Genomic DNA, 24,028 nt, shown 5'->3' on the forward strand with positions numbered 1-24,028 from the left:
TTGTCACTCGTCACTTTTGAGAGAAAAAACTAGGTCAATCTACTCGCTGAATTGGCAACACTGCGCCTGAGTAGGCCTAGAGTGCACAGAATGCTCATAGTGCTTAGAGATAAAAGCGAATTGTGTTCTATCAGCAGGCTGAGCAATGTGTAAGTGAAAATAATTGACATATCAAAATGTTAGCGATGGTTTTAGTCTTAAGTATTTTAGCATAATTCGATTGTTATTGTAGGCTATCAATGGTCATACACAATGCCGTTATCTGTCATTTTTGTTGCCATAAAATGAAGCTAAAGTCGGAAATTAATAAATACATTTGCATTACCCTACATTACCCAAGACGAAAAATATTGGAGTTTATGTGAGATTACGAATTAACGCGATTTTTGTTATTTTTATTACATAAATTAGATTTCATTCTAAGCCATTGGATAGACTGATGAAGTCTGTTGGTTGCAAGATTCGGTTTCACCAATGAATCTGTAACTTTCTGTCACGTGAAATACAGGACAAACAACCGGAAGGCAGTCGTAAGAGAACTCTAGTTCAGGCTTTGCGTGAGGCTGCTTGATTCAAGTAAGAGTATATTTCACACCCTTCGTTTTGCTTTTGACAATCATGTTCAGTTTACCTCGTCTTTTATACAAATTATCAGTGATTGCAATACGTAATAACAGTCTCATTGCATGCTGGAGCTACTAGCTACTCAGCTATCGAATAATTTAACGTTAAATGATTCGAACTAGCCAAGTTAGCCACCTTTGGTAGTTTCACTTGCTTGCTGCTGAATTTATACAGGGAATTCCTTCGCTGCTTGCTATCAAACCTTCCCTAACGACAGACTAAGTTCGTTTGCTAAAGATATTACATTATTTAATTTGTATCAGTTAACTTCGTTCACTAAAGTCGTTGTTGGGAGTGCTTTCATTCAGTATTTTTTCTGCAGTTATTCCGCTTCACAAACGCGATTCAGATAAAAATGAGGTTGGTTATCCTTGAAGACTACGATCTTGCTAGTGAATGGGCTGCGAAGTATATCCGAAACCGCATAAGCCAGTTCAAGCCCAACGCCGACAGATACTTCACGTTAGGATTACCTACAGGTAAATACACTTATGGACGGTATCTCTTGCATCTAGACGGGATTTCATGTCGTAATAACAGGAATTTGTTTACCCTCTCCACAGGTAGCACACCACTAGGATGCTACAGAAAGTTAATTGAATACTACAAAAGCGGCGATGTCTCCTTTAAATTCGTCAAAACGTTCAACATGGACGAGTATGTCGGTGAGTCTTGTTCATTACTTTGGACACATCTGGAATGGTAACCAAATCAATGAGCAGTGTTACGCCCATTAAGCCATACGCAGTGTTTAATGACGGTGCTAAACTATTAAGGAACGAATTTGGGTTTTGGAACCCCAGCTCTGAAGTGGTTACATCCAGAGTATTCCGAACAACTTTTATTCCCGTTGTTTCAGAGTTGGCTGAATATAAATTCGCTCATGGTAAAACTGTATCTAGTGGAAAGTTTACAATGTGTCAGAGTGGATATTATCTTTATTTTTGTGCCATGAAACATCTGAAGTACAAATACACCTCATTCTCCTCAGGTCTACCAAGAGATCACCCAGAGAGCTACCACTCCTACATGTGGAGCAACTTCTTTCAGCATATTGACATTGACCCGACCAACACTCACATCCTGGATGGCAATGCTGCTAATCTGGAGGCAGAGTGTGAGGCGTTTGAGCAGAAGATCATGGAAGCTGGAGGGATAGAGTTATTTGTTGGAGGCAAGTTGGGAGTCCTCCTCCATGATTACTTATGAATACCAGCATAGCTTATTTTTTTCTCTGTCTTCTTAAGTTTAGCTATTTTACCATTTATATGATAATATTATATTTTATAATATAATATTTATAAATATGTGCTATCATGTGCCGTCACTACCAATGTCATTATTCAATGTTTTTGTTAATGTAACTGAATGGTGAAATGGCAAATTATGGCCTAGTAAGTAATCTTTGTTCAGTACATATGGTTTGTCTGGCATTGTTTTTTTGTAAGTAGCATAAAATGACAACGCAGCCCAGTGGCTGTCCCATGGCTTTGGTTTTAATTGGGGGAGCTGTGTGTTCACAGCCTGGAAAGTTTTCTTTCGTAGACATCTAAATATATTTGCTTTTTTTTCCAATACTTACTGTAGCATTCTAAAAATAGTGATTTATAAAGGATGTACAGTGCTATGAAAAATATTTGCCCTCTTCCTAATTTCCTCTATTACTGCATATTTGTCATGCTGAATGGTTTCAGAACTTCAGACAAAATGTAATATTAGCCAAAGGAAACCTGAATAAACACAAAACACATTAAAAACATTATTTCACTAATCTAATGAAAAAAGTTATCAGACACCCATATCACCCATGTGAAAATGTCATTTGTTAGTCAATCAACCAATTAATTAATTTTTATTTAATTAGATTTACCTGAGTGAACACAGCGAGGCTTGACTACAGCCAGCCCAGTTGAATCTAAAACTCATGTTGAACCTTTCCAACAGAGTGAAGTAGTCACAGGTTTCTACAAGCACACTATCTCAGGATCAAAGGAAATTCCAGAATAGATGAGAAAAAAGTTGTTGAAATATATCAGTCTGGAAAGGGTTCCAAAACCATTTCTAAGGCTCTGGGACCCCAACAAACCACAAGGAGAGCCATTATGGAGGAAATCAGGAAGAGTGCAAATACTTTTGCACGGCACTATAAATGGGTCCATTCAAATGGCTTTTCGTCTTGTTGCCGGCAGGTATTGGACCTGATGGGCACATCGCCTTCAACGAGCCTGGATCCAGCTTGGTCTCCAGGACGCGAGTGAAGACCCTTGCCAAAGACACCATCCTTGCCAATGCTAGGTTTTTTGGGAATGACCTGTCCAAAGTCCCCACTATGACCTTAACTGTTGGTGTGGGAACAGTAATGGATGCCAGAGAGGTACCCGCACGCACCCCTCCGTCAGCTACCACCACAAATAGAATCTAATTCTGTGGGAAACACTGGTACAGTAATAAATATATACATACATTATAATGAAATGCATACTATGATGTTTTGAATGTTATAATGTTTATAACACTGTACAATACTATATTGTTAAGAATTCTATAAAAATTGTATTATATATCATACTATCAACGTGAAAATGACGTGTTTATGGCTAGGTACGTATACATGCTACTGCTCAGAAAATGGTTTTGTATTTAGCCAATAAAGAAATAGCCTAATTCAGTTAGTCACATTACAGTGCAGCTATACTGTCAGAACAAGGCTGGTTCATAATGGTGCAGAAAAAAGTAATTAGTTTGTGTATATATGTGTATAGATAAATTATTTATATTTTTTATTTACTTTTGGAGGTCTGGTTTGACAGATGTTATAAGCAAACTAACTGAGTTCTGAGACTTCAGTATAAGATAATGGTGTTTGAATTGCCGATGAACTTGATAATTATCTGTTTGATGTTTAACCAGTGCTCCAAATGGCTGAATTTTAGTCATTTAATTTTAGAGAATTTGAAACCGGATGGTTTTTGACCATCATGGTGAACTATACTGAGCGGCTGTTGCAGATCGCAGGCCTTGTCTGAAAGTGTGGCCATCTCAGCTTAGCTTTTACTTGCTTTTAAGCAAAGACCCAGGTTGGCCAGCTATGTCGTGGTCTCTTGTTTAGTAAGAGGAGTAATGCTATATATGCGTTTCAGGTTATGATCTTAATCACTGGTGCGCACAAAGCCTTTGCCCTCTACAAGGCCATCGAGGAGGGTGTAAACCACATGTGGACAGTCTCAGCGTTCCAGCAGCACCCCCACACCATCTTCGTGTGTGATGAGGATGCCACTCTGGAGCTCCGGGTGAAAACCGTCAAGTACTTCAAAGGTGGGTCATGTGTCCAAGGTTGTCGTCAGGTTATTTAAGTGAGCATGGATCTCAAACTGAAAATACTTATGTATCTGTACAATCTAAATTCTATTGCTCTAGACTGCTTTTTGGTTTTTCCCTCCATACATATTGAGGACAGTGGTTATATAAATTAATGCAAAATACTACGAGACCAACTTAATGCACCAATCAAAATATAAAGATGAATAGTGGCCTTAATATGGGGCTTTGATCCATTTTTATTCTGGGTTTTTAGGGGTTAATAGGCATTTCAAACCTGTGTAATCATCCAAACTTGAATACGTTTTTCCTTCTTTTTTTAATTGGCAATGGATGTGCATTGTAGTGCATTTTTGGGTCTTGTTTAGTCACACAGTGGTGCAATTCTTCTTCAAGGCCTGATGCATGTGCACAACAAACTGGTGGATCCTCTGCACAGCGTTAAGGAGCAGAAGCATTAAACAGCAGAAGCACAGAGAAACTGGAGCCACGGCAGTCAAAAAACCAGCGGAACCCGGAGTATGAGTTTGCTCAGCGACCTGTGCACACTCCAACATTAATTGTACATTGGTTAGAATGACCATACTGGGGAAACAGATTGAGGTCAGGACTGTTATTTCCTGCCCCCGTCTATACTGTAAATCTACCCAAATCGGTTTGTTACCCTGTGCTTCACTTTGTGGTTTGCATTTCGCACGTGAAGTATGAATGCAAGTTTTGATTGATTTGATGTCGAACGCTTTATGGCTCCCAAGATTGAACACTAATGATGGAACCGTGCTTCCCCTCCCTCTAATGCTGCTGCTCCATTTGCTTCTGGAAATTGGAATTGAACTACGGTACAAAGGAGTACAAGCCTTTCTCTCGCTTTCAGACAGGAAAATGAAAAATGTCATAAATCATGCCATTTTATGTAGAACTGAACTCTTCATTTTTTTCTTAGTTGACAGGAAACTTCTGATTAACTTAATGGATTAATGCTCCCTTGTTTGAATTAGCTTTTTTTTTAAAGAAGGCGATGATCCTTCCCATGCGTAATTTCAGTGTTTAGGTGTATTGTCTGTTAAAATGTCATTTTCCATTTTTCTGCGTAGATCTTAGGGGATTATCAAATATTGACTTTATTCACTGTTTCCAAGCTCTCAGGACTCGGTTGTATCACATTAGAGGGAAAAATTCCAAGGTAAGCCAAGTAGAGGCCAGGAAGACTGAAGCAGCCTGTTTGATAAAGCTGGCATTCTTACAAACCTCTTTATGATGAACTTTTCAAGTGCTGTAGAATGGTGCGTTTACTGGGCATGGGATAGTGTTTACTTTATGCAGATATTTTACACGTAGTTCCACTATGGCAGGTTACATGCATTTAAGGTTACTTAAGGCTGTTAAAATTGTCAACCCTTGACCGTAGCGTTTTATTTTTTCTGTGAAACTGGAGATTGTAGTCACTTTTCTGTCATGTCGAGAAAGTGGACATATATTTGAAAATAACACTAGCAAATGACATAAATCAAGGCGATTGACACGCTATTTACCACATGATGGATGTATGGTTTTAGTTACTGTACATAACTACTGTAAAAAAAAAAAAAAAAAATGAAGTTTAACATACTCCACATTTTGTACTGTAGCAGCAAGGGCCGATCAAACTGTAAGGCATTTTGTTCTCGTATATTAACCACTCCGCTGGTTCACTTGAACCTTGTAACTGAGTACACTGTGTCCACACAGAAATGTGGCACAGGAAATCTCAGTCGCTCCCACAACAATGTGGTAATAGATGGACACTGTTGTAAATGTCTGGAAGTTGTCGCACTGTAAAATCCTACCAAAGGGAGAGAACTGTTGCTTGTGGGGAACAGATACAAATCACAAATGTATCCTTCTGCTCCCATGCCCGAGAACACACCCTTTTGCATTCTCACAATTTGTACTCATAAGGGCTCAATGGGTCTGTACTGTGGTGACTAATAAATCAATTTGTTAAAAAAAAATACTTTAAATTGTACTTCTTTCAAGTGAGCCTATGGTATTTATCAGTTCACAGCACACAATCGGTAAATTCCTTTTTTCTTCTTCAGTAGTATCACTGTAAAAAAAAATAAAACTCAAACATTGTTCTTAGTAGAATGCACACACAAAAGCATTACGGCAGCTAGTGTTCCTGCAAATAATGGTTTGAAAATACAACCGGTTTCTTTCTCTGAACAAAAAATTGTAATAATTCCCATTATGGGCCACAATTTTATTTACAAGAATACAATCAAAAGTGTATGTAGATTATTAGAACTAGACTTGGTCTAAATATCAATATTCTCTCTTCATCATTTCAGGACGAGCAACTGGTGAATTATTTCCCACTCCAGAATTGCACAGGGCAAGACCTGTCATTGCGATGCCCCTTGCTATTTTTCCTTGTGTTTTAAAACGTTGATGAAGGTATCCTTGGGGACTTCCACATTTCCGATTCGCCGCATCTTCTTCTTGCCCTCTGCTTGTCGCTTCAGTAGTTTCATTTTGCGAGTTATGTCCCCTCCGTACTAAAAAACACAACAACCATCGTCACCAAGACCTGCCATTTTGAGTACTGTATGTTCAAACGCTTAGCTATTTAAATCAGGTCTGAAATGTGAGATTCCGACCACTAGGATTACCAGTGTATTTGCTCAAATGCCTTGTGGGTACATTAAAATATGTATGTTTTGAAAGATACGGAAGTGCAAAAAGAAGGAAGATTTTATTAATACTTACACATTTTGCCAGTACATTTTTTCTGTAAGCTTTGATCCTAAAAAACAACAAAAAAGAAGAAATGTATAGCGTACAGTTGCTTTATGTGACATCTGTGAAAGTCCTGTGATTACAGTAGGTTACCCAGCTATTTAATCCAGGAGAATATAAAAGTATGGGTCCTGTATTTTAAGAAATAAAGAATTGTCACATTTTTTGCTGCCAAAACATAATTTCACACATTCTTTATGTGTGTAGTTCTCATCTAGTCTTACGTTTCTCTTGCGATGACCTTGCTGCCTATAGCTGCCTGAACAGCAATCTCAAACAGCTGCCTTGGTATGGAGTCCTTTAGCCGCTCACACAATGCTTTGCCCATAACGTAGGCCTTCTCCCTGGGACAAACAAAACACCCCATGGAGTTAAGGCATTCAGACCCCAAGCCTCTGTACATTCAGTACCCAGAACCCAGGCCTCTATACATTCAGAATCCTGAAATAACCAGACCTGGATAAATAATCAGTATCATAATATCATTGTTGAATTATGATAAGGACAGAAACTTATATATATATATATAGAGCCACATATACCTATGCATGAATTAAAAATTTAGCAACCAGCACACAAGCATTACTGAATCCCTTACAATGATGTCAAACTACAGTGGGATTTCAAATATTAACAGTAATTTGATTTTTAAAAAATCCATTTTAGAATTTAGGGTAGATTTGGACAGAAGAGACAAATAAATTAAAATAGGCTGACAGGGTAAAACCTATGACTCACTTATGCACGATTGCACTGAGCTCCTCCACTGGGTTGCCGTTCAACAAGATGTCCATCTTCACCAGCTCGGCTGGATGGTAGCCCGCGTCTTCATAGTCAAAGCTATAGGTAGAGTGGCATCGTCATCATCGCCATCACTCTCTCACTATGTCCATTGTAAGGATGCAGCCGTGTGACACTTTCCCTTCAGCTTTGAATATAATTATCCACATCATCCTTGTAATCGTCACCTTTAATGTCATTGGAAACTACTCTGCATCATTTAATTTTAAAAGAAACATTTAAAAACATTGAATACCATCAGAAAATGTAAATAAATGTTTGAATATATGAGGAATTATGATATAAAATAAGTACACAAAAACAGCCATATTGCATGCAAAAAATGAACTTTTAATATGAAAATTAGCTGTTGTGATTGTTGTGTAAAGATGACAGTCTGACACTAAAATGTAACCTGTTGCCTCAACAGATAGAAACTGCACAAGGTGCCACCGAAAAGCAGAAAAATGCTGTTCGTTTTTTTGTACCCTATCCTCACATTTGATTTTTGGCGGCCTGCCCCATTATCTTTAAAAAAAAACAAACTAACAGAAAGCTAACATATAACTCAGATCTTGACCTATCTGTGCATTCAAAAGTGTTCTTTGCAATATTTTTCATAAAAGTAGACACCCTAATAAATTTTAATTATTCAACAACCTTCAACAACCTTAACCCCCTTTATTTTGGTTTAAGGTAAAAATGCATTCATCACATTTTTTACAATGAGATTTTAAATCAATGTGGTCGCACAACATGCCGTTTGATAGTGTTAAAATCCACGGTTCTATCTCTATAAATGATCAAACTGTTATAGTGGCAACAGTTACTTATTTTGCAACGTGTGGACACAAAACAGGCTTGGAGGTCCTCACCTTCTGTGTGTTTTGGAAAATCACATATGATACAAATGTGATTAAAATAAAATTCCCTTTAATATAAGCTTAGAATCTGCACTGTAACCACATATGAAATGTAAATTATACAGTACAGAGACAAGTCAAGAAGAAAAAATGTTTGGGCTTTGTCCCAAACATTATGGAGCTTGCTGTAATGGCCAGTTGTTTTGAAATACTCTATGACACATGGTCTGTGTCAGCTACATTTATTGTTTACTTAAAAGGCAGACAAAGCTCACTTGCCTCGCGTATCCTGAGGACAGTGACTTGAGGTGGTCGTAGAAGTCGACCACAATTTCATTCAGGGGGAAGAGGTATTTCATCATCACTCTGTGGTCATCAATGTAGACCATGTTCTTCTGCACTGCCCTGCGGTTCTGCAAAAACAGATGATACGCAAGCATCTTCAATTCACCCGCTTAACCCCTCATAAACAGGTATCTTTGGTCACTCTTTGAAAGAGAGACCAATTACAGCAAGTGCACACTAACTAGACTTTGTTACAGGGCTGCCTAAAACCAGCTAAACAAGGGGCTGCGGCTACTTCGGTTGATACCCTCATTTCTGTATTTTGCAATGTAACAGTAAAATAAGGTACAACTGCTTCTTTGTGAAAGCCATCCCATTTAATTAGGAATTCTACCGTTACATAGGCGTAATGGTGGACGCCTCCAACCGACTGTTCCTCTATGTTTATGTCCTTCATAGAGCACCCATTGATGCCCTGTAATCCACAGGACTACGTACCAGGCACAGGGCCATGATCTTCCCGATGTGGTCGTCAGGGGCGATAATGGTGCCCATGACCATTGGCTCCAGGTAGTTAGCCACCTGAGACTTGTCTGGAAAATGGGCGGGGTTAATGATCGTGATCTCTTTCTCCCCATGCTCCTACAGGACAGGGAACATATTCTCATTAAAATACGTTGTAGTAACTAGGGTTGTAAAATAATTATTTCTGGCAAGGACAAGCACAACAGTGGTACATCTAAATACAAAACATATTTGGGAACCACTGTTTTTGTAAAAATGAGTGCCATCATTTCTACCCTTCAATGTTATAAGCAGATGTATGGAATTATTTTATATTTTAAAACACACCATTGTGATCTATGTTTACCATTACATTTGCTAAATCTATATTACAGTTTACTGTATTTTTGCGGTATGTTGTATATTTCAGTTCTGGCAGGGAGAAGGGAGAAGTAAAAGTGTGTGAAACATGTAGATGTGTTTGAGTGCTCTGTATCAGCACAATTGATGCAAAGGTGTGTGTGTGTTTGTTTGCGTTTCTTTTTGTGTGAGTGTGTGTGTATGTGCGTGTCCAGTTCAATTCCATCAACTCAATTATTTTTCCAAATTTTGAGTAAATTCTACAAATGCAATTAACATTTTATTATTCTCCCCATTCCTTAAATTCAATTCCCATAATTAAATTACCTTAAATTCCTCAAAGCCTGAGGTATGTCAATTCAACTGAACACCAGTTTAAAAATTGTATGCAGATTCTTGGAATTTCCCCTCTGTGATATTTTTGAAGTAACTGGCCCACAAATTTCATGTTAAATTATAAATGACCGCAACACTGACAGGTAGGGCGTGGATGTGCATGTTTTGGTTTTGGATCAGTAGTATACGCAGGTGTTTGCGGAGTGCTGCATCCGAGTACGGCAGCCACAGGCTTTACCTTGATGAGTTTGGCAGAGGAAAGGACGGCCTTGTAGGGCACGGTCGGCGCCGTGACGATGACCGAGGCGTTGTACTCCTGCTCCAAGCGCTGATTGAACACCTCCATGTGGAGGAGACCCAGGAAGCCCAACCTGGAGGGAGAGAGCAAGACACAAAGGGAGATTTTAACTGCTACTGTAGGGTACTTTAACACTCTGAGTGTGGAGTGAATGGGAGAAACCTATTGAGATGCAAGGACTTCACTGTGCAGTGACTGCGTTGGTGGAGTGTGCTTCATACATGATTGGTGCAGGCGGACTGTCACCACATGATGGACTAGAGGATTCACCCACTTACGACAAGACAGGTGCGACTCAACTGTAACCCACCTTTCCTTTGGCAATGATTAGTCCATTAAAAACCATCTATAAATGATGACTGCATAATTAACTTTAAAAGTCGGAGAACTGCCCTATTACTACTTTACCGCATCATTACCGTGAAAAACAATCCTGCTTAAATATTTGCCTATGTTGTTCCAAAGATTCATCATTTGATTATCTGACTTAATTAACTGACAGATGTTCAACTGACTGAAAATTAGAGGGCAGGTCAGGATGATTGACACCAGAGAAGTCCCACCTCCAGCCAGCCCCCAAGGCAGGGCTACTGTCCCTCTGCACTGTCACACTGGAGTCATTCAGGGTCAGCTTCTCCACTGCGCTGCGGAGGGTGCTGTAGTCCGACTGGTCCATTGGGAACATCCCTGCCAACAGTGAGACCACGCTATTACAGACCTGCTAAACTGTCTTAAGACAGGTGGCCTAAAAGCAGCACTGTGCTGAAACTGGAACATTCTCTGCATCCCTCCCAGTCTTGTACAAGACTTTGGATAGAAATGTACACCAGAACACAGCTAAATGTCTCCTTAATAATTTCTTACAAGCAGTATAAGTGACTGTTTGAGATTATCTGGAATATTTGACCACTGTTTAAAAATAATCCAAATTAATGCACAGTCGTACTATCGGCTCTCTCTTCAAAGAGCCAAACCAGGCAGTTTTGTGCTGATCATTTGCACAGTTTTAAGCCCTCTTTCCTCCAGCTAAGATCTCAGTCCATACCGGCGAAGACCATGGCCTTGGCAGGTTTAAACCCCGGCAGCGCCTCCACAGGGTGTTTGTGGTGGAAGAGCGTGTCCCCGATTTGCGCCTCCTTCACGTCCTTCATCCCTGCGATCACGTAGCCCACCTGTCCCGCGTACCTGGGAAGTCAAGGCATCAGGTGCATGCTGAGGAATTCATCCTCATCCTCTATCATAAATGTGGTACAGTGGGTGTGGAACTATGAGAGCAAACACCAGGTTCCATCTTTAAGTCCTAAATGATGTACTGCCATTCCAGCTACAGTGAGCACTAATGTCAAGCACGCCAGCCAAATAAGAAACGTTTTTATGTAGCACTTCATAGTCATTAATTCATATACCTAGGAATGAATGATTTTAATAATTCCTTTGTATAATTCTTACTGGTAAATGCATACCATCGAGATATGGTAAAGGAAAAAAAAAGGGGGGGGGGGGGGGGACTCACAATCTGTCTGTGGGGTGTTCCTCTGGCCGCAAAATGCCCAGCTCGTTCACCTCGTAGGTCTTGCCCTGGTGAGCCGACACGATACGGTCCCCCTTACGAACCTGCCCCCCAAGGAGCGCGATGTTGGCCACCACTCCTCGGTAGTGATCGAAGTTGGAGTCAAACACCAGTGCTTTGAATGGGTCATCTTTGCTGGCAACGGGCCTTTTGGGAGTGAATGGGACAATTTCTGTGATGAAGAAATGCCTGGGGACAGCACGGTGGTGCAGTGGGTAGCACTGTTGCCTCACAGCAAGAAGGTTGTGGGTTCGAATATCGGCTTGGGGCCTTTCTGTGTGGAGTTTGCATGTTCTCCCCGTGATCACGTGGGTTTCCTCTGGGTACTCTGGTTTCCTCCCACAATCCAAAGACATGCAGGTAGGCTAATTGGAGACTCTAAATTGCTCATAGGTATGAGTGTGTGAGTGAATTGTGTGTGTGCCCTGTGATATATTGGTGGTCTGTCCAGGGTGTATAAATGCCTGGTCTAGTGATGTTATTTTTTATGTTCCAATATATAAAAATTATATTTGCTTGCAAACATTTAGTGGAACGTCACTCCTGAAAGTGAATAATCTTTCAGAACCAAAAATATGCTTAAATTTCCAGAAAACTGAATGGAGAGCATGTAAAGAAGGGGAGGAAATACAATTCAAAAGTGACTCACGGAGGGATTCTTCTGACAACTTCCTCAAGGACTCGATCGACGTTTGTGCCAAATTTGGCAGATATCTGACGAGTGAGAAAATTGAGCTCATTTAATCAAAATCAAATTCAGAAAGCAGTGGTTATGGACAGTTAGGTTAAAGAAGTCTTTCAGTTACCCTTATGCAATCTTCTCTTGGGATATCAAACACCTTTTCTATCTGTTTTTCAACCCGTTCCGGGTCAGCATTTTTCAGATCAATCTGAAATAAAGCAAAGACAAAAAACCAAAGCATAAAAAATGCATCCCCAGTGACGTCAGCCAAATCTACTTCAGAAAATCAACTAAACTATATGTCACTACATTATATAATGAGCTTGATACTTCACACCCAGGATGACCGAATCCATTTTTACCTTGTTAATCACTGGTATGATAGTCAGCTGAGCTTCAAATGCCAAGTAGAAGTTAGCCACAGTCTGCGCTTGAATCCCCTTTTAAAAAAGCCACACAATTTAATCACAAGAACGTGGAATCAGTTCACCCGCATCACAAATGAGGTACTTTGAGGTAAAGCATACACAGCAGTTTTATGTGTACACTAACCATACTCTGACTTTGATTACCTGTCGGAATTGTATCTAAGAAGTACCATCTTGTGTTGAAGAAAAAAAACTAACCTGCATGAATAATTAACAATTATTAAGGTATTACAATACTGGAAAAGTAGAACAATATAAATTAATGTGTTGGCATATCTGGTAACAGAAAGACTGCAGCCAAATGCATCTACAGATGTCACATGTGATTAAAAAGCAGATATTTTTTCTTTTTGTTCATACTGAAGTTATTTACCCATAATTATATACTGAAAAAAACTTTTACCTGGTTTGCATCAACAATGAGAAGAACTCCTTGGCACGCTGAAATGGATCTGGACACCTCGTAACTGAAGTCGACGTGCCCCTGCAAAAACGAAAGCACAAGCTCTGAAAGAAGAAAGCGAAAACTAAACAAGCCTAAAAAACGAGTCTTCCCAAACAAGTCTCAACGCACTGTAAGGCAAAAAATTTGAACTCTACACAGTTTCAAATCAGAGTTTACATATTCTACAACATAAATACACAGCTTATATCCATAACGTAATATTCATTTGTTTAGCAGACAACCTTATCCTGGGAAACCTGGCTCACATTTGAACTGCAGCAAATAAGGTGGAGAACAGTGCCATAGTTGTACAACTACAACTGCATGCAGCTAATAATTCCCCAAACCCCCAACTTTGTAATTACACATTCATATTTTCCCTAAACATCCATCCAAACTTCCCTCCCTGCATTTTTGCCTTTCTTTCAAGACATTCCTTTCTGACTGACACGTGGCTTTAAAATGGTATGGCTGGCAATTGTGAAGCACCTCACAATAATATATTCATCCCCATATGGGGAGTTGGGGTTGTGCATTTTTGAAGAATGTTTCCTCATCGTTTCCTCAATGTTTCTTCATTATAGTTGTTTATTGTGAACAGTAAAAGTAACTTTTTAGAAACAATATCCTGCCAGCCGAATACAAAAACCTAAAAATTCAATGACCTCCAACACAATTCATAAACAAAGGAAAGACTATGAATACTTAGTTTAAGTGCGCATAAAAACATTTACACTTAAAGCAGAACTGCAATGGCAAAACATGTTAATGCTTTATGTTAATTATTATTAATATATTTATAATTTTTTAAAACTATAAACATACCTAGAGATGGACTTTCAAGAAGCAAGTTATGATATACTGCTGTATTGATAATTTAGGTATAGCCCTAAAATAGACCTGGTAAGAGATAATACAGAAATCTGCAACTTTCTGGTTAAAGGTGATATCCCTTAAACCTTGACTCCATGCTGCCACCTACTGTTTAGCTTACAGGTGTGTCGATGAGGTTGAGTAGGTATGTGTTGCCTTCCTGAGTGTAGAGAAGGGAGGCTGTCTGGGCCTTCACTGTGATCCCCCTCTCTCTCTCCACCTGCAGTTTGTCCAGGACCTGCTTGTTCCGTTCAGTCTTGGCTATGGCTCCTGCAGAACAAGAGGGTCAATCGTTATAAGTGTCAAAAAAGTAAAACCGGTGAAAACTGATATTCTACAAGGTTGGTTTTCTTTTTGTCTGTTTTTAAGAACTGACTGTGTGTGAACAGAAATGTGGTTAGCATCAGGATTCATTATAATTGCACATTTGCACTGCATTTAGATCCAAACAGTATCAAACATTTAAGCAAATGTTAGCCTACTTATTTAAAATTTTTATTAATGCTCAGTATTCTTTGTAAATGTCAGCAACCATACAGAACACACCAATGCGATAGTTCTGAAATAAGTAAAAGCTGCTTAAATACATTTTGGTTAGGTTAAATCCGGACTGAAGAAATCACAGGTCCCTGTATGATATTAAGTGGTGGTATGATGAGAGCTCACAAAGTACCAGTTATTTCCAGAAGTCTATCTGCTAATGTGCTCTTCCCATGGTCAATGTGAGCAATGATGCTAAAATTCCTGATCTTCTCCACAGGAAACTTGGATGTATCAATATTCTCCTGGAGATGATATAAACATAATTTATGTGAAAAACATCAGGACCTTTGCAAAACAATATTTACCCACCCTTTCATAACTCCTGTCCCGTGATTTGTGTTGTTACTGTATACAAGATTATTTACAATACGAATACCCCCTATACAACCACTTGAAATACACCAGGCATAACGACAGCCAAAGGTGAAATATTTACAATAGATAAAAGTATTGAACTTCAGTGTTAGTTACCTTATTGCTTTTAGAGCTACACTGCCGGGAGCTGTACGTATACATGGCAGGCGCACTTCTCATCCATCTATGTCTGATCACAGTGCAGGCCGTGGTGTATCTTCGTTTATTTCGTATTATCTTGCATGTCCTCAAATCAAAAAGACGTCTTGCGAAAGGGAGCATATAGTCCTGAGCATATATTAGGGACAGAGACATATTGGATACACCAGAAAGATTCTCAGGGTAAACTTTCTCGTCTGTTCAAGTAGCTAACCAGTTTCGCTGTCATCGATAGTAAACTAGAGAGCTGCGAGGTGCTCCTTTTGCTGGCTGATGTAGCAACAGTGCAGGCACAAATCACTTAAACAGATGTACGCCATGTAAAAGGACTTTTAGTTTCATCTAGCAAGTAAACGCACAGATCAGGCATTCAGAATCGAAACGAATTCATCATATTTCAAATAGTTCCCTAACATTTGGAATAGTGCAACATGACAGCTGAAGGAGGCGGCCATATTGAGGTTAAAGTTTAAGCGGCGGTGGAAATAAAAACGTTCGTATTTTATGTCAGTTCAAAAAGAGATATCATTACAAACCATGATTTTTTTTATTTAATTCATTTTTTAAAATAATAATTATAATAATAATAATTTCTTTTTAATTAAAGTCACTCGACGGCTTTCCGCTATGAAGAACACTGGGAAATGTAGTTGATTATCAATCTAGTTGTTTTAAGGGTGCCGACCCCAAACCAGTCTATCGCGCAAACGAGTGTGGTAGCTAAAATAATTTGCCATTACGATCAGTTACTGCGCGGGTTTAAAAAAAATAAAATAAAATAAAATAAATTTATTTATTTATTTATTTATTTATTTATTTATTTTTTTATTTATTTATTTATTTTTATTATTATCGTTTCATGCAGAATTGTGACTACCGCACAGATACTCTATTTATCTTTGAAGAATGTAAAATTGATAGTGTGTCAGTCATTTTCTTGATATGGTTTGGACGTGCTCATACCCATATACGGCCAGGTCGTTACTCTGGTCCTGATTGATCATAATGCATGTTGGAGCATTTGTTTCCTGATGCAACAGCTCAAGCCGGTGCAAAGTCAAACAGCAGTGATGCAATGTTTACTAATCATAATGTACAATTCAATGCACAAATACCTGTTCGACTCATACTTCTACACCATGTTTATGTCTGAGCTGGGGTGGCAATGCTTGTTTTGGTAAATTGTGTTGTAGCGCCGATTCTGCTGAACTCCTCTCTGACCTCATACAGCTCATCAGCAGTGCCGAAACACCCTCATGGTGTTCATTGGTTTAATATCAATACAAGCACAAGCGATGTAATGATAATATCCTACAGCAGAGGGAGACATTTTCCAAAAGATTGGAAAATCTCTCTAATCTCCATCTGTGATGCCTTCCATTTGCCTGATTAAAACCTGTTTAGTGAATACAGTTATGCAAGAGTAGGTAACCTTACATTTACTTAGTCCTGGGTTGTTCCTGCAGTCTCCTCCATGGCCGACACTATAACACAGCAAAACAGGCAGCAATTGAGTGGCACACAATTTATTTGAGATGCAGTATGGAAACTCAGAGCCTGGTGACAACGGGAAACCTACACCTAGTGTCACAACTTAGTGTTTATCAGTATTTTCAGCAGTGTGTACAGTTTATAGGTGGCCTTCTCACTCCTGAGTCTCCTGGGTGATTGGAGTGTGTGGGGTGTGAATGCAAAGATGAAGCCAAGGAAGCACGTCCTGTCTGTGACTCAGCAATCTGATAGCCTGCAGAGAGAAGGAGCTTTTCATTCAATTAAATGTTTTTCATTCCTCACACAGAATTGAGTGGTCTACTCTTATTCTTGTGTCCCATATTTTCCTCAATGAATTAAACCACATCAGCAACAGAGTTCTCCTTACCTCAGTTTGCTACATTTTACAGTTCTGCAGTTTTGGACAGATTTACATGTAAGCATTGCTTATTGTTGTTTCCTGAAATAAATATATGAGTCAAATTCATATAACTAACTATACTTCTCCGCTTGCATGACTTGACGATTGGTATCAGTCACTCCTGATCTGCTGCTGATGTGTAACTTGGACACATTCAAATCGAACACATCCAGGACCTCCTTAGACACAAATAATACAAAAACTAGAGCTGTCTTTTCTCTGAATTACTGATTTATCTGGTCCGAGTACATTTCTGTTCTCATTCATTCCTGAATGAAACACAAAAAGACGGCCATATTCTTTTGGACACAAAGATACACGAAGCATTAGACTTTATCCTAATACAACAAAACTCCTGTTAAAAAAATTCTGTGCACGCTCAAGAGTACATTACAGCTTCACTGACATGAAATGACACATTTTCTGAAGTCCTTTACTGTACATAGAATATCAAATTGCCATTTCCCAGCTGTTAAAAAGCTAGCTGTTGTAGTTTCAGGATTATTTCTGAAGAGAATGTGATCATTCAAACTTATTGTGTCACATCAAAGTGTCAAATAACAAACACATATGTATCTCAAAAATGTTGAACTGAATGTGCATGTTTAAATAAAAAAGTAAATTGATTATTTTCAATGGACTGTTGAAGGCATACTATGCAGGATTTTTTTTAGCCTTGCTGTGGTCCTGTGTTCACAATCACCATCTTTAACCCTGCCCACTCACCCAGAGTACCCCACCTAATGTAGTTAGCTGGATAGCTAGAAGCAACGTTAGGACTGTGACATGAGCGACTGCGAGCGCCTTTAAGAAGGCAGATTCAATTATAGCTAAATTAATTCCATTATGTTAAATGCATAACTTAAGTCCTTATTGTTGTTGTATTATTGTTGTTGTAAGCTTCATACTGTAGGTAATGTTACTTGCAAGTCCATCACTTTTCAACCCTGTGGCGAACTTCGCCTGACGCCACCGAGGAAAAGCAATTCCAAGGTTAACTCTAGTTCTTCAACAAGCCATCCTGTATCATCGTTGCTTCTTCTGAAATCAGATCCCAAACCACAGGCACTGTAGCCACAACCCAACACTCCCAACACAGAAAACAGTGGCACATTTTAGAATAGCAAATAGCCTACAGGTAAAGGTGCACAAATTTGGCAAATGTAAAGTTGGCATTGGCGTAAAGTGATAGATTTCCAGTGCATCGTAGATATTCCTAAGCATGGTTAATTCGTAATATTTTCAAGGTAAAAATGCTGCATAGTATGCCTTTAACAATTTCTTGCCGGTAAAATTTTTGCAATAATAGTCAAATAAGATATAGCACAGCACTGTCTATAAGCACATAAATAATACACATCATTACTATTTTTTTTTTAGCAAATTGTACCTTTGCTACATGCTCTCATGGGGTACAATTAATGGACATATTTTAATTATGTGATCAAACAGCATGACCTTAGAATTGCTAATGTTCAGTTCTCCCTTCCTAGCAGCAAATTTACCAATTATACAATCAAAGCTTGAGTGGATAAAATTGTGCCCACTGGCGAAGGCTGTCGAATCAGGAAAATTCTGTTTTCTTCAGGTAGTACCTAACACATTTCACTTTGGAGAGGATTGTTTTTTAATCAAGCACAAGTTTCTTACTTGACCCCTGCTAATGGCTAATTCACATGTGGAGTGATCAATGCTTGGCTGGCTTACCACAGCCAAAGTAAAGCACAGATAAAACTAAAGCATGTGTATGGCCGCATCACAAAAATATGAGTTTGTGAAGTTGCATGCCAGAATCCATGGGTGCCAGTTCAGAAAATGGATGGTAAAAATAGTAATTACAGCTGGTGTTTAGGATATCTTCCTATTTATCCTTTAAACAGTTTACAGGTTTGCACAGTATTTTCTTGTTTCTGAACTAAACATATTGATAAATTACAAAGTTGTATAACTATGCCCAAGTCCACATACCCCATCCACTTATTTATTTTCCCCTCTCGCATCATTATGAATCCTGTGTTGACATCTTTTGTGTTCTGATTCCATGTTACACCTGCAAACCACTGTTGATTGATTCAATTCCTGCAGCCTGGAGTCAGGGCTGCTTTGTGATTGTTCTGAACTGATTGCAACAGATTAAACAGATGCCATTTAAAGGGGTGGTGAGGTCTTACAGGCTGTGTGGTTTATTTAATTCTGAGCATCTGGCAGGCAGTAGTTGGTATCCCAGTGCGTGTACACTTTTTGCAACCACAAATCTCCAGACACAGGATAGTTGTAAATTATTGAATGCATACTCAGTTTCAAGACACATCAAATTGGGAGGTATTGGGGTTTGACCTGCAGACAGAGGAGCAAGGTGATACCCAATGCTAATATAGGTCAAGAAGAATTTGAATGTCTTTACTTTAGGTGGTTCATTGTTTTGTCGGTGTGTTAGCAGAGCCAGTGCGCAATAATTTATATAAAGTGTGACTCACAACAGTAAGGTACAGTATATCAACCAGGAAAAGTTTCATGTCATTTGTTATGGATTTTTTTGGAGAACAAATAAAATATGTAAAACATTGTCTTCCCCATCTGTTGATTCAGCCTAGAGCACAGATATGCTGTCAGTTGTTTTTATAATAATTTCTATTTTATGCAAATCAGTGGAACTTATTTCTCTCAAAGCAGTTAATATAATAGAATGTGCCCACTATTTATTAGATGTCTGTTCAAAAATGCACATAATTTGGTATTATCTGAGTTAAAATGCACATAATTTGGGATTATCCACTTTTTTCCAGTGGAATATTTTCATTTAAAGACGCGTCTTTTAAATCTTGAATGACATCCAGCTACAGCTCGAGGCTGCCTTTTCCTCTGCTCACATATAATTCCCCTCGGTGTTGGACTCAAACTATAAATATTTTTCTTTGTTGAACTGGATGAGTGTGGCTTGCTGGCAAAGGTGGTGGTCATACAATTTCACTTCTAGGCTGAAAAGTTCAGGAAAAGGGAGTGATGCTAGGAGCATCCTGTTGAAGTCTCAGCGTACCCCTATTTATGAATAAAAATAAATTAACCAATCATATTAAATCTGTAAAAAGAAAATGTCACACTGACAAATCAGTCAATGATGCTTTAAAAAATCTAATTTGAGCAATATACAATTATTTTGTCATGGTTACCCGAGCATTCAGGTCAAATAATGAAATTTCAACCATTGCCATGTTATTGTAGTAGTGGTTTGTTTTGTTGATGGATGAAGAAACAAAAACAACAACCAGTTTTTCTAAAAACCAAACGGAAGCTGATATGGAGCGACATAGAGGTTGATGCAAAAGGTATCTTCTTACTTTTCCAATTCTCATAAATGTTGCATTTTAAACTGATATCCAGTATAAATAAATAAATAAATAAATTTCTTTCTGAAAGTTTGCTACCAGCACTAACGGTAAATCAGGTGTTCAGTTTCTTCACTAACTCCTCAACTTCTCTTGGACAACTGAGCTCATCTTAATAAAACATAAAAGGCTTGCAAGTGGGATTTGTATAACCACAATCCAAACTAATTCATATCAGTGTTGTGCTGCCATGATAATACAACTTACAGCATCAATTATGCAATTGTTCAACACCGTAATAGTATTATTAAATAACTGAGTGTGCAAATGAAATATTTATAATGCATTATTTGTTTAGATAAACCATGTTTGCACTTTCAGACCTTGACTCAAATTCATAATTCATGTGAAGATTTGTTTGTTATAGATGGATTCGTGGTCTTATTGCTATTTTTTTTCTGCAATGGGGCCCCTAACAGTAATAGGACAAAAGGTGAAAAAATATAGGTGTTTCAATGTTCATCATGCAAGCCTTGAGTGTGTTTTTTTTTTTTTCTTCGAGGGAAGTATTGGTCAAAAGACTGTAAAGGGGATGTCAACAAATCTGTGTTTGATTATTATAAGCAACTATTTAAATCGTAGCGCACATGGTTATTCTTCACTTCAATGCATGTGAATGCATTCTTTCGGACCAAATCAGAATTTGCCACAAGCCATGGGAAAACAATGGAAGCACCACAGACTAGGCTCAGGAAAACTCAAAAGTGCACCACACACAAACTTATCAGGTTTTGCAAAGACTAACTTGCTACACAGATTTGGCAGTTCTTCAAGATAAACCTTTGCTTAATCATGATGCCAAGCAAATATTAGTTAATAAATGCATAGATGACAGATCTGTCAAATTACAAATATATTCTCTCCCCCCCCCCCCCCCCCCCTCTGTTTTTTTCTTTTTCTCTCAGTGAGCTCTTAACTGAAGATGGTCAGACATTTCTATAATCATGAATTTATATGGGCCCTATTCATGATTTCTATGGTAATATATCTGAGATAAAGAACCATTATTACCTGTTTTGGGATTTTTTGTCCAAAACTTGTAACCTGGTATTTTTTACAGTAACAAAGCACAAGAAATTCTTGAAATTCCTAATGGTTCACGAGAGCATGCTTGCTGGTGCTAGCTGACTCAATTATTCAAAAGTGAGTCATTATTTCAAAATCTTGAGGAAAGCCAGACAGTACGTCTGTCTCCTCTCATTATACAGTATAATTGGATAAAAACCAAAAAAAAAAAAAACATCAACATACTTTATATTGTCATTTAACCAAGCACTCATAAGACATTATAATTTACTTATTACTGTAATGCTTTAGGCATTCTCATAGAATATCAGTTAACATGCTAACGCAGTAGTTGAGTTGTCTTTCAGGCCCTGCAAAAAGTAAACTGTAAGGACGGAATCATTTTTCATTGTGGACATGTATCACAAATAACATGCTATTTTACAGTAAATTAATAAGGACTTTCACTTCCCACTGAAGAAGGAAAGGTATATTTGAATGAAAGGTCAATGTATTCAGCTCTTTCATTTAGCTCTCCATCTAATATGCCTGCTTGTACCATTTGTGAAAGCTAAACATAGTTTATTAATATTGTCATGGTAAGGGGTTTAATGCTGCAATTCCATGTGTGGACCACCCTGTGAATTTAGGAGAGCTGGGACATCCACCGATCTTCTCTACAACACGTGCTATCAGACTGCTGCTTTTTGCCTTGCAGACTGCAGCTACAAGCGCACTAATATGAAGCTTTGACATGCAGTCTTATGAGTGCCCTCATCAGCCAGTGGGTGTCACTAAAAATGGTGAATTTGGGATCTCTGTCTGTCTGAACCCTGCCATACCCTCGGCAATGCAGTTGACAATTGCTCGTCAACTTGTGAAGCTACTGGCCACAGTCAGCACTGGCAAGGTCCAGATTCGATCCAAGGCCATGAGGCTCATACATGCACCACTGTTTGGTATCTTAACTGAATCCAGCAGCTGTTACTGCTGTAATTCTAACTCAGTCCACAAGATGTCATCCTTCATTAAGCTAATGCAGTTGGGGAACACTACAACTATGTTGTGTGTCATGGAGGTCTATTAATGATTTTTTTTTTCTTAAAATCTGATTAGAAAATGCATTGGATGGCGGAGCAAGAAGGTTGTGGGTTTGAATCTCAGCTTGGGCTTTTCTGTGTGGAGTTTGCACGCAGGTAGGCTAACTGGAGACTAAATTGCACATTGGTATGACTGTGTGAGTGAATGGTGTGTTTGCCCTGCAATAGATTGACAGCCAGTCCAGAGTGTATTTCTGCCTCTCACCCAATACAAGATGCTGGGGTAGGCTCCAGCACCCCACCCCCCCTCCCCCCGGGACCCTGCCCAGGATTAGTGGGTATAGATAATGGATTGATGGATAGAAAGTTCATTCCAAGTAAATCCCACAGAGAATGCCGATGAATACATTTTCAAGAAGAAATCGAATGATTATGGCCATAACTATTAATTTAATGGAGAAAAAATGCATTAACATCTGAGATAATCTAGGCATTCCATACCACCCTGCAATTCAGCAACCGAGGAGCTAATTAACAAGTTATTAATCAATACATTTAAAAATCATGTGATCATATGCATGTTTTATGAATATATTGATTGAAATCTAATATATACAAACACTATCCATCAGAAAAGGACATTGTGTTTAATATTAAATCTAGTGAAAGCTAATGGAAAATCTGTTTCATAAGCTTTGCAATAAACTGGAAATGATAAACCAAGACAACATGAACATTGATTAAAACTATTGCACTCTCAAAAACATATGTATTAGATATTTAAACTACAGTCTAACCCAGGATATTCACAATTAGCTGACACATGTTATGAAGTAAACATTAGAAATTTCTATTGGAAGGGCACTAGGATTCACAAAGGCCACCAGGGAATGGGCAGCATGAAAATCGAACAGATTTGGTACTGTTTAGTTTTTAATTCCCTCTTTAGTTTTTAGTGCCTTTTCAAGAGCAGATGGTCAAATCCATTTGAAGTGAAGCTGGCAGGTTTGTGATAATTCTAACAGTGAAAACTTGACACAGAAAATGTGGTGCAGTCACGCAGTCCTTTTGATTTCACAAGGAAAGGGTAAAAAATGAAATGCCTTGTTCTCTCCAGTAAATGGCGGCACCAAGTTTCGGCATTTCCACCAACTGGTTGCTGAGCCTCTTCAGTAAAACAACATGCACTTTTCAACATGCCAGCCTTCCTGGCTTCCGAGCACCTGTAAGGCGTACGATGTATACTGCCCCTGCATTTTACACAGGTATTGCACCTTGCAAATGCAAAGTGTTAATTTTTGAGGACATGCACAAAGAACGCTCTGAATGACCACAGGGTACGCATGACAACAATCTTGCATACGCTTTCGCATAATTGAATTTAAGTATGCTTCCAGCCTAAGGACAGTGGAGCTACACATACGGCATCGTACTTGCGTATTCACGTAGAATCTGTTTTTTTTTAATTTATTACCCATTATTAGC

At 38.6% G+C, this 24,028-nt stretch overlaps 2 protein-coding genes across 3 annotated transcripts; one reads left to right on the forward strand and one right to left on the reverse strand.

Moving 5' to 3' along the window:
* Window positions 1-490: 490 nt before the first annotated feature.
* On the forward strand, window positions 491-5,506 carry LOC118232143 (glucosamine-6-phosphate isomerase 2-like). 2 transcript variants are annotated; one of them, XM_035426790.1, is made up of 7 exons: window positions 491-576; window positions 947-1,103; window positions 1,188-1,289; window positions 1,616-1,798; window positions 2,814-2,998; window positions 3,765-3,939; window positions 4,339-5,506. In XM_035426790.1, exons 2-7 carry the CDS (start codon window positions 980-982, stop codon window positions 4,401-4,403), a joined length of 834 nt encoding a protein of 277 aa, XP_035282681.1. In that variant the 5' UTR covers window positions 491-576; window positions 947-979; the 3' UTR covers window positions 4,404-5,506. The 2 variants fall into 2 exon arrangements, with proteins under 2 accessions (XP_035282681.1, XP_035282682.1); XM_035426791.1 differs by lacking the exon at window positions 491-576 and having other exon boundaries at window positions 583-1,103.
* guf1 (GUF1 homolog, GTPase) lies at window positions 5,017-15,655 on the reverse strand. Its single transcript, XM_035426789.1, has 17 exons — window positions 15,159-15,655; window positions 14,818-14,929; window positions 14,266-14,414; window positions 13,230-13,310; window positions 12,761-12,838; window positions 12,523-12,606; window positions 12,366-12,430; window positions 11,660-11,863; window positions 11,192-11,331; window positions 10,710-10,833; window positions 10,087-10,219; window positions 9,147-9,290; window positions 8,643-8,776; window positions 7,459-7,560; window positions 6,945-7,064; window positions 6,691-6,727; window positions 5,017-6,479 (listed from the first exon to the last, which is right to left on the reverse strand). Exons 1-17 carry the CDS (start codon window positions 15,354-15,356, stop codon window positions 6,345-6,347), a joined length of 2,040 nt encoding a protein of 679 aa, XP_035282680.1. The 5' UTR covers window positions 15,357-15,655; the 3' UTR covers window positions 5,017-6,344.
* Window positions 15,656-24,028: the final 8,373 nt, after the last annotated feature.

The sequence above is a fragment of the Anguilla anguilla genome, chromosome 7, assembly GCF_013347855.1.
Source record: "Anguilla anguilla isolate fAngAng1 chromosome 7, fAngAng1.pri, whole genome shotgun sequence".
NCBI classification, from domain to species: Eukaryota; Metazoa; Chordata; class Actinopteri; order Anguilliformes; family Anguillidae; genus Anguilla; species Anguilla anguilla.

Excerpts from the sequence above, each read along its gene's own strand:
- LOC118232143 (XM_035426790.1), top strand. The coding sequence starts at position 980 with ATGAGGTTGGTTATCCTTGAAGACTACGATCTTGCTAGTGAATGGGCT. Across the intron at positions 1,104-1,187 it reads CACGTTAGGATTACCTACAG|GTAGCACACCACTAGGATGC; the intron begins GTAAATACACTT and ends CCCTCTCCACAG. Across the intron at positions 2,999-3,764 it reads CAGTAATGGATGCCAGAGAG|GTTATGATCTTAATCACTGG; the intron begins GTACCCGCACGC and ends TATGCGTTTCAG.
- guf1 (XM_035426789.1), bottom strand. The coding sequence starts at position 15,356 with ATGTCTCTGTCCCTAATATATGCTCAGGACTATATGCTCCCTTTCGCA. Across the intron at positions 11,332-11,659 it reads GAACACCCCACAGACAGATT|GTACGCGGGACAGGTGGGCT; the intron begins GTGAGTCCCCCC and ends TTGACTTCCCAG. Across the intron at positions 7,065-7,458 it reads CTCAGTGCAATCGTGCATAA|GGAGAAGGCCTACGTTATGG; the intron begins GTGAGTCATAGG and ends TGTTTGTCCCAG.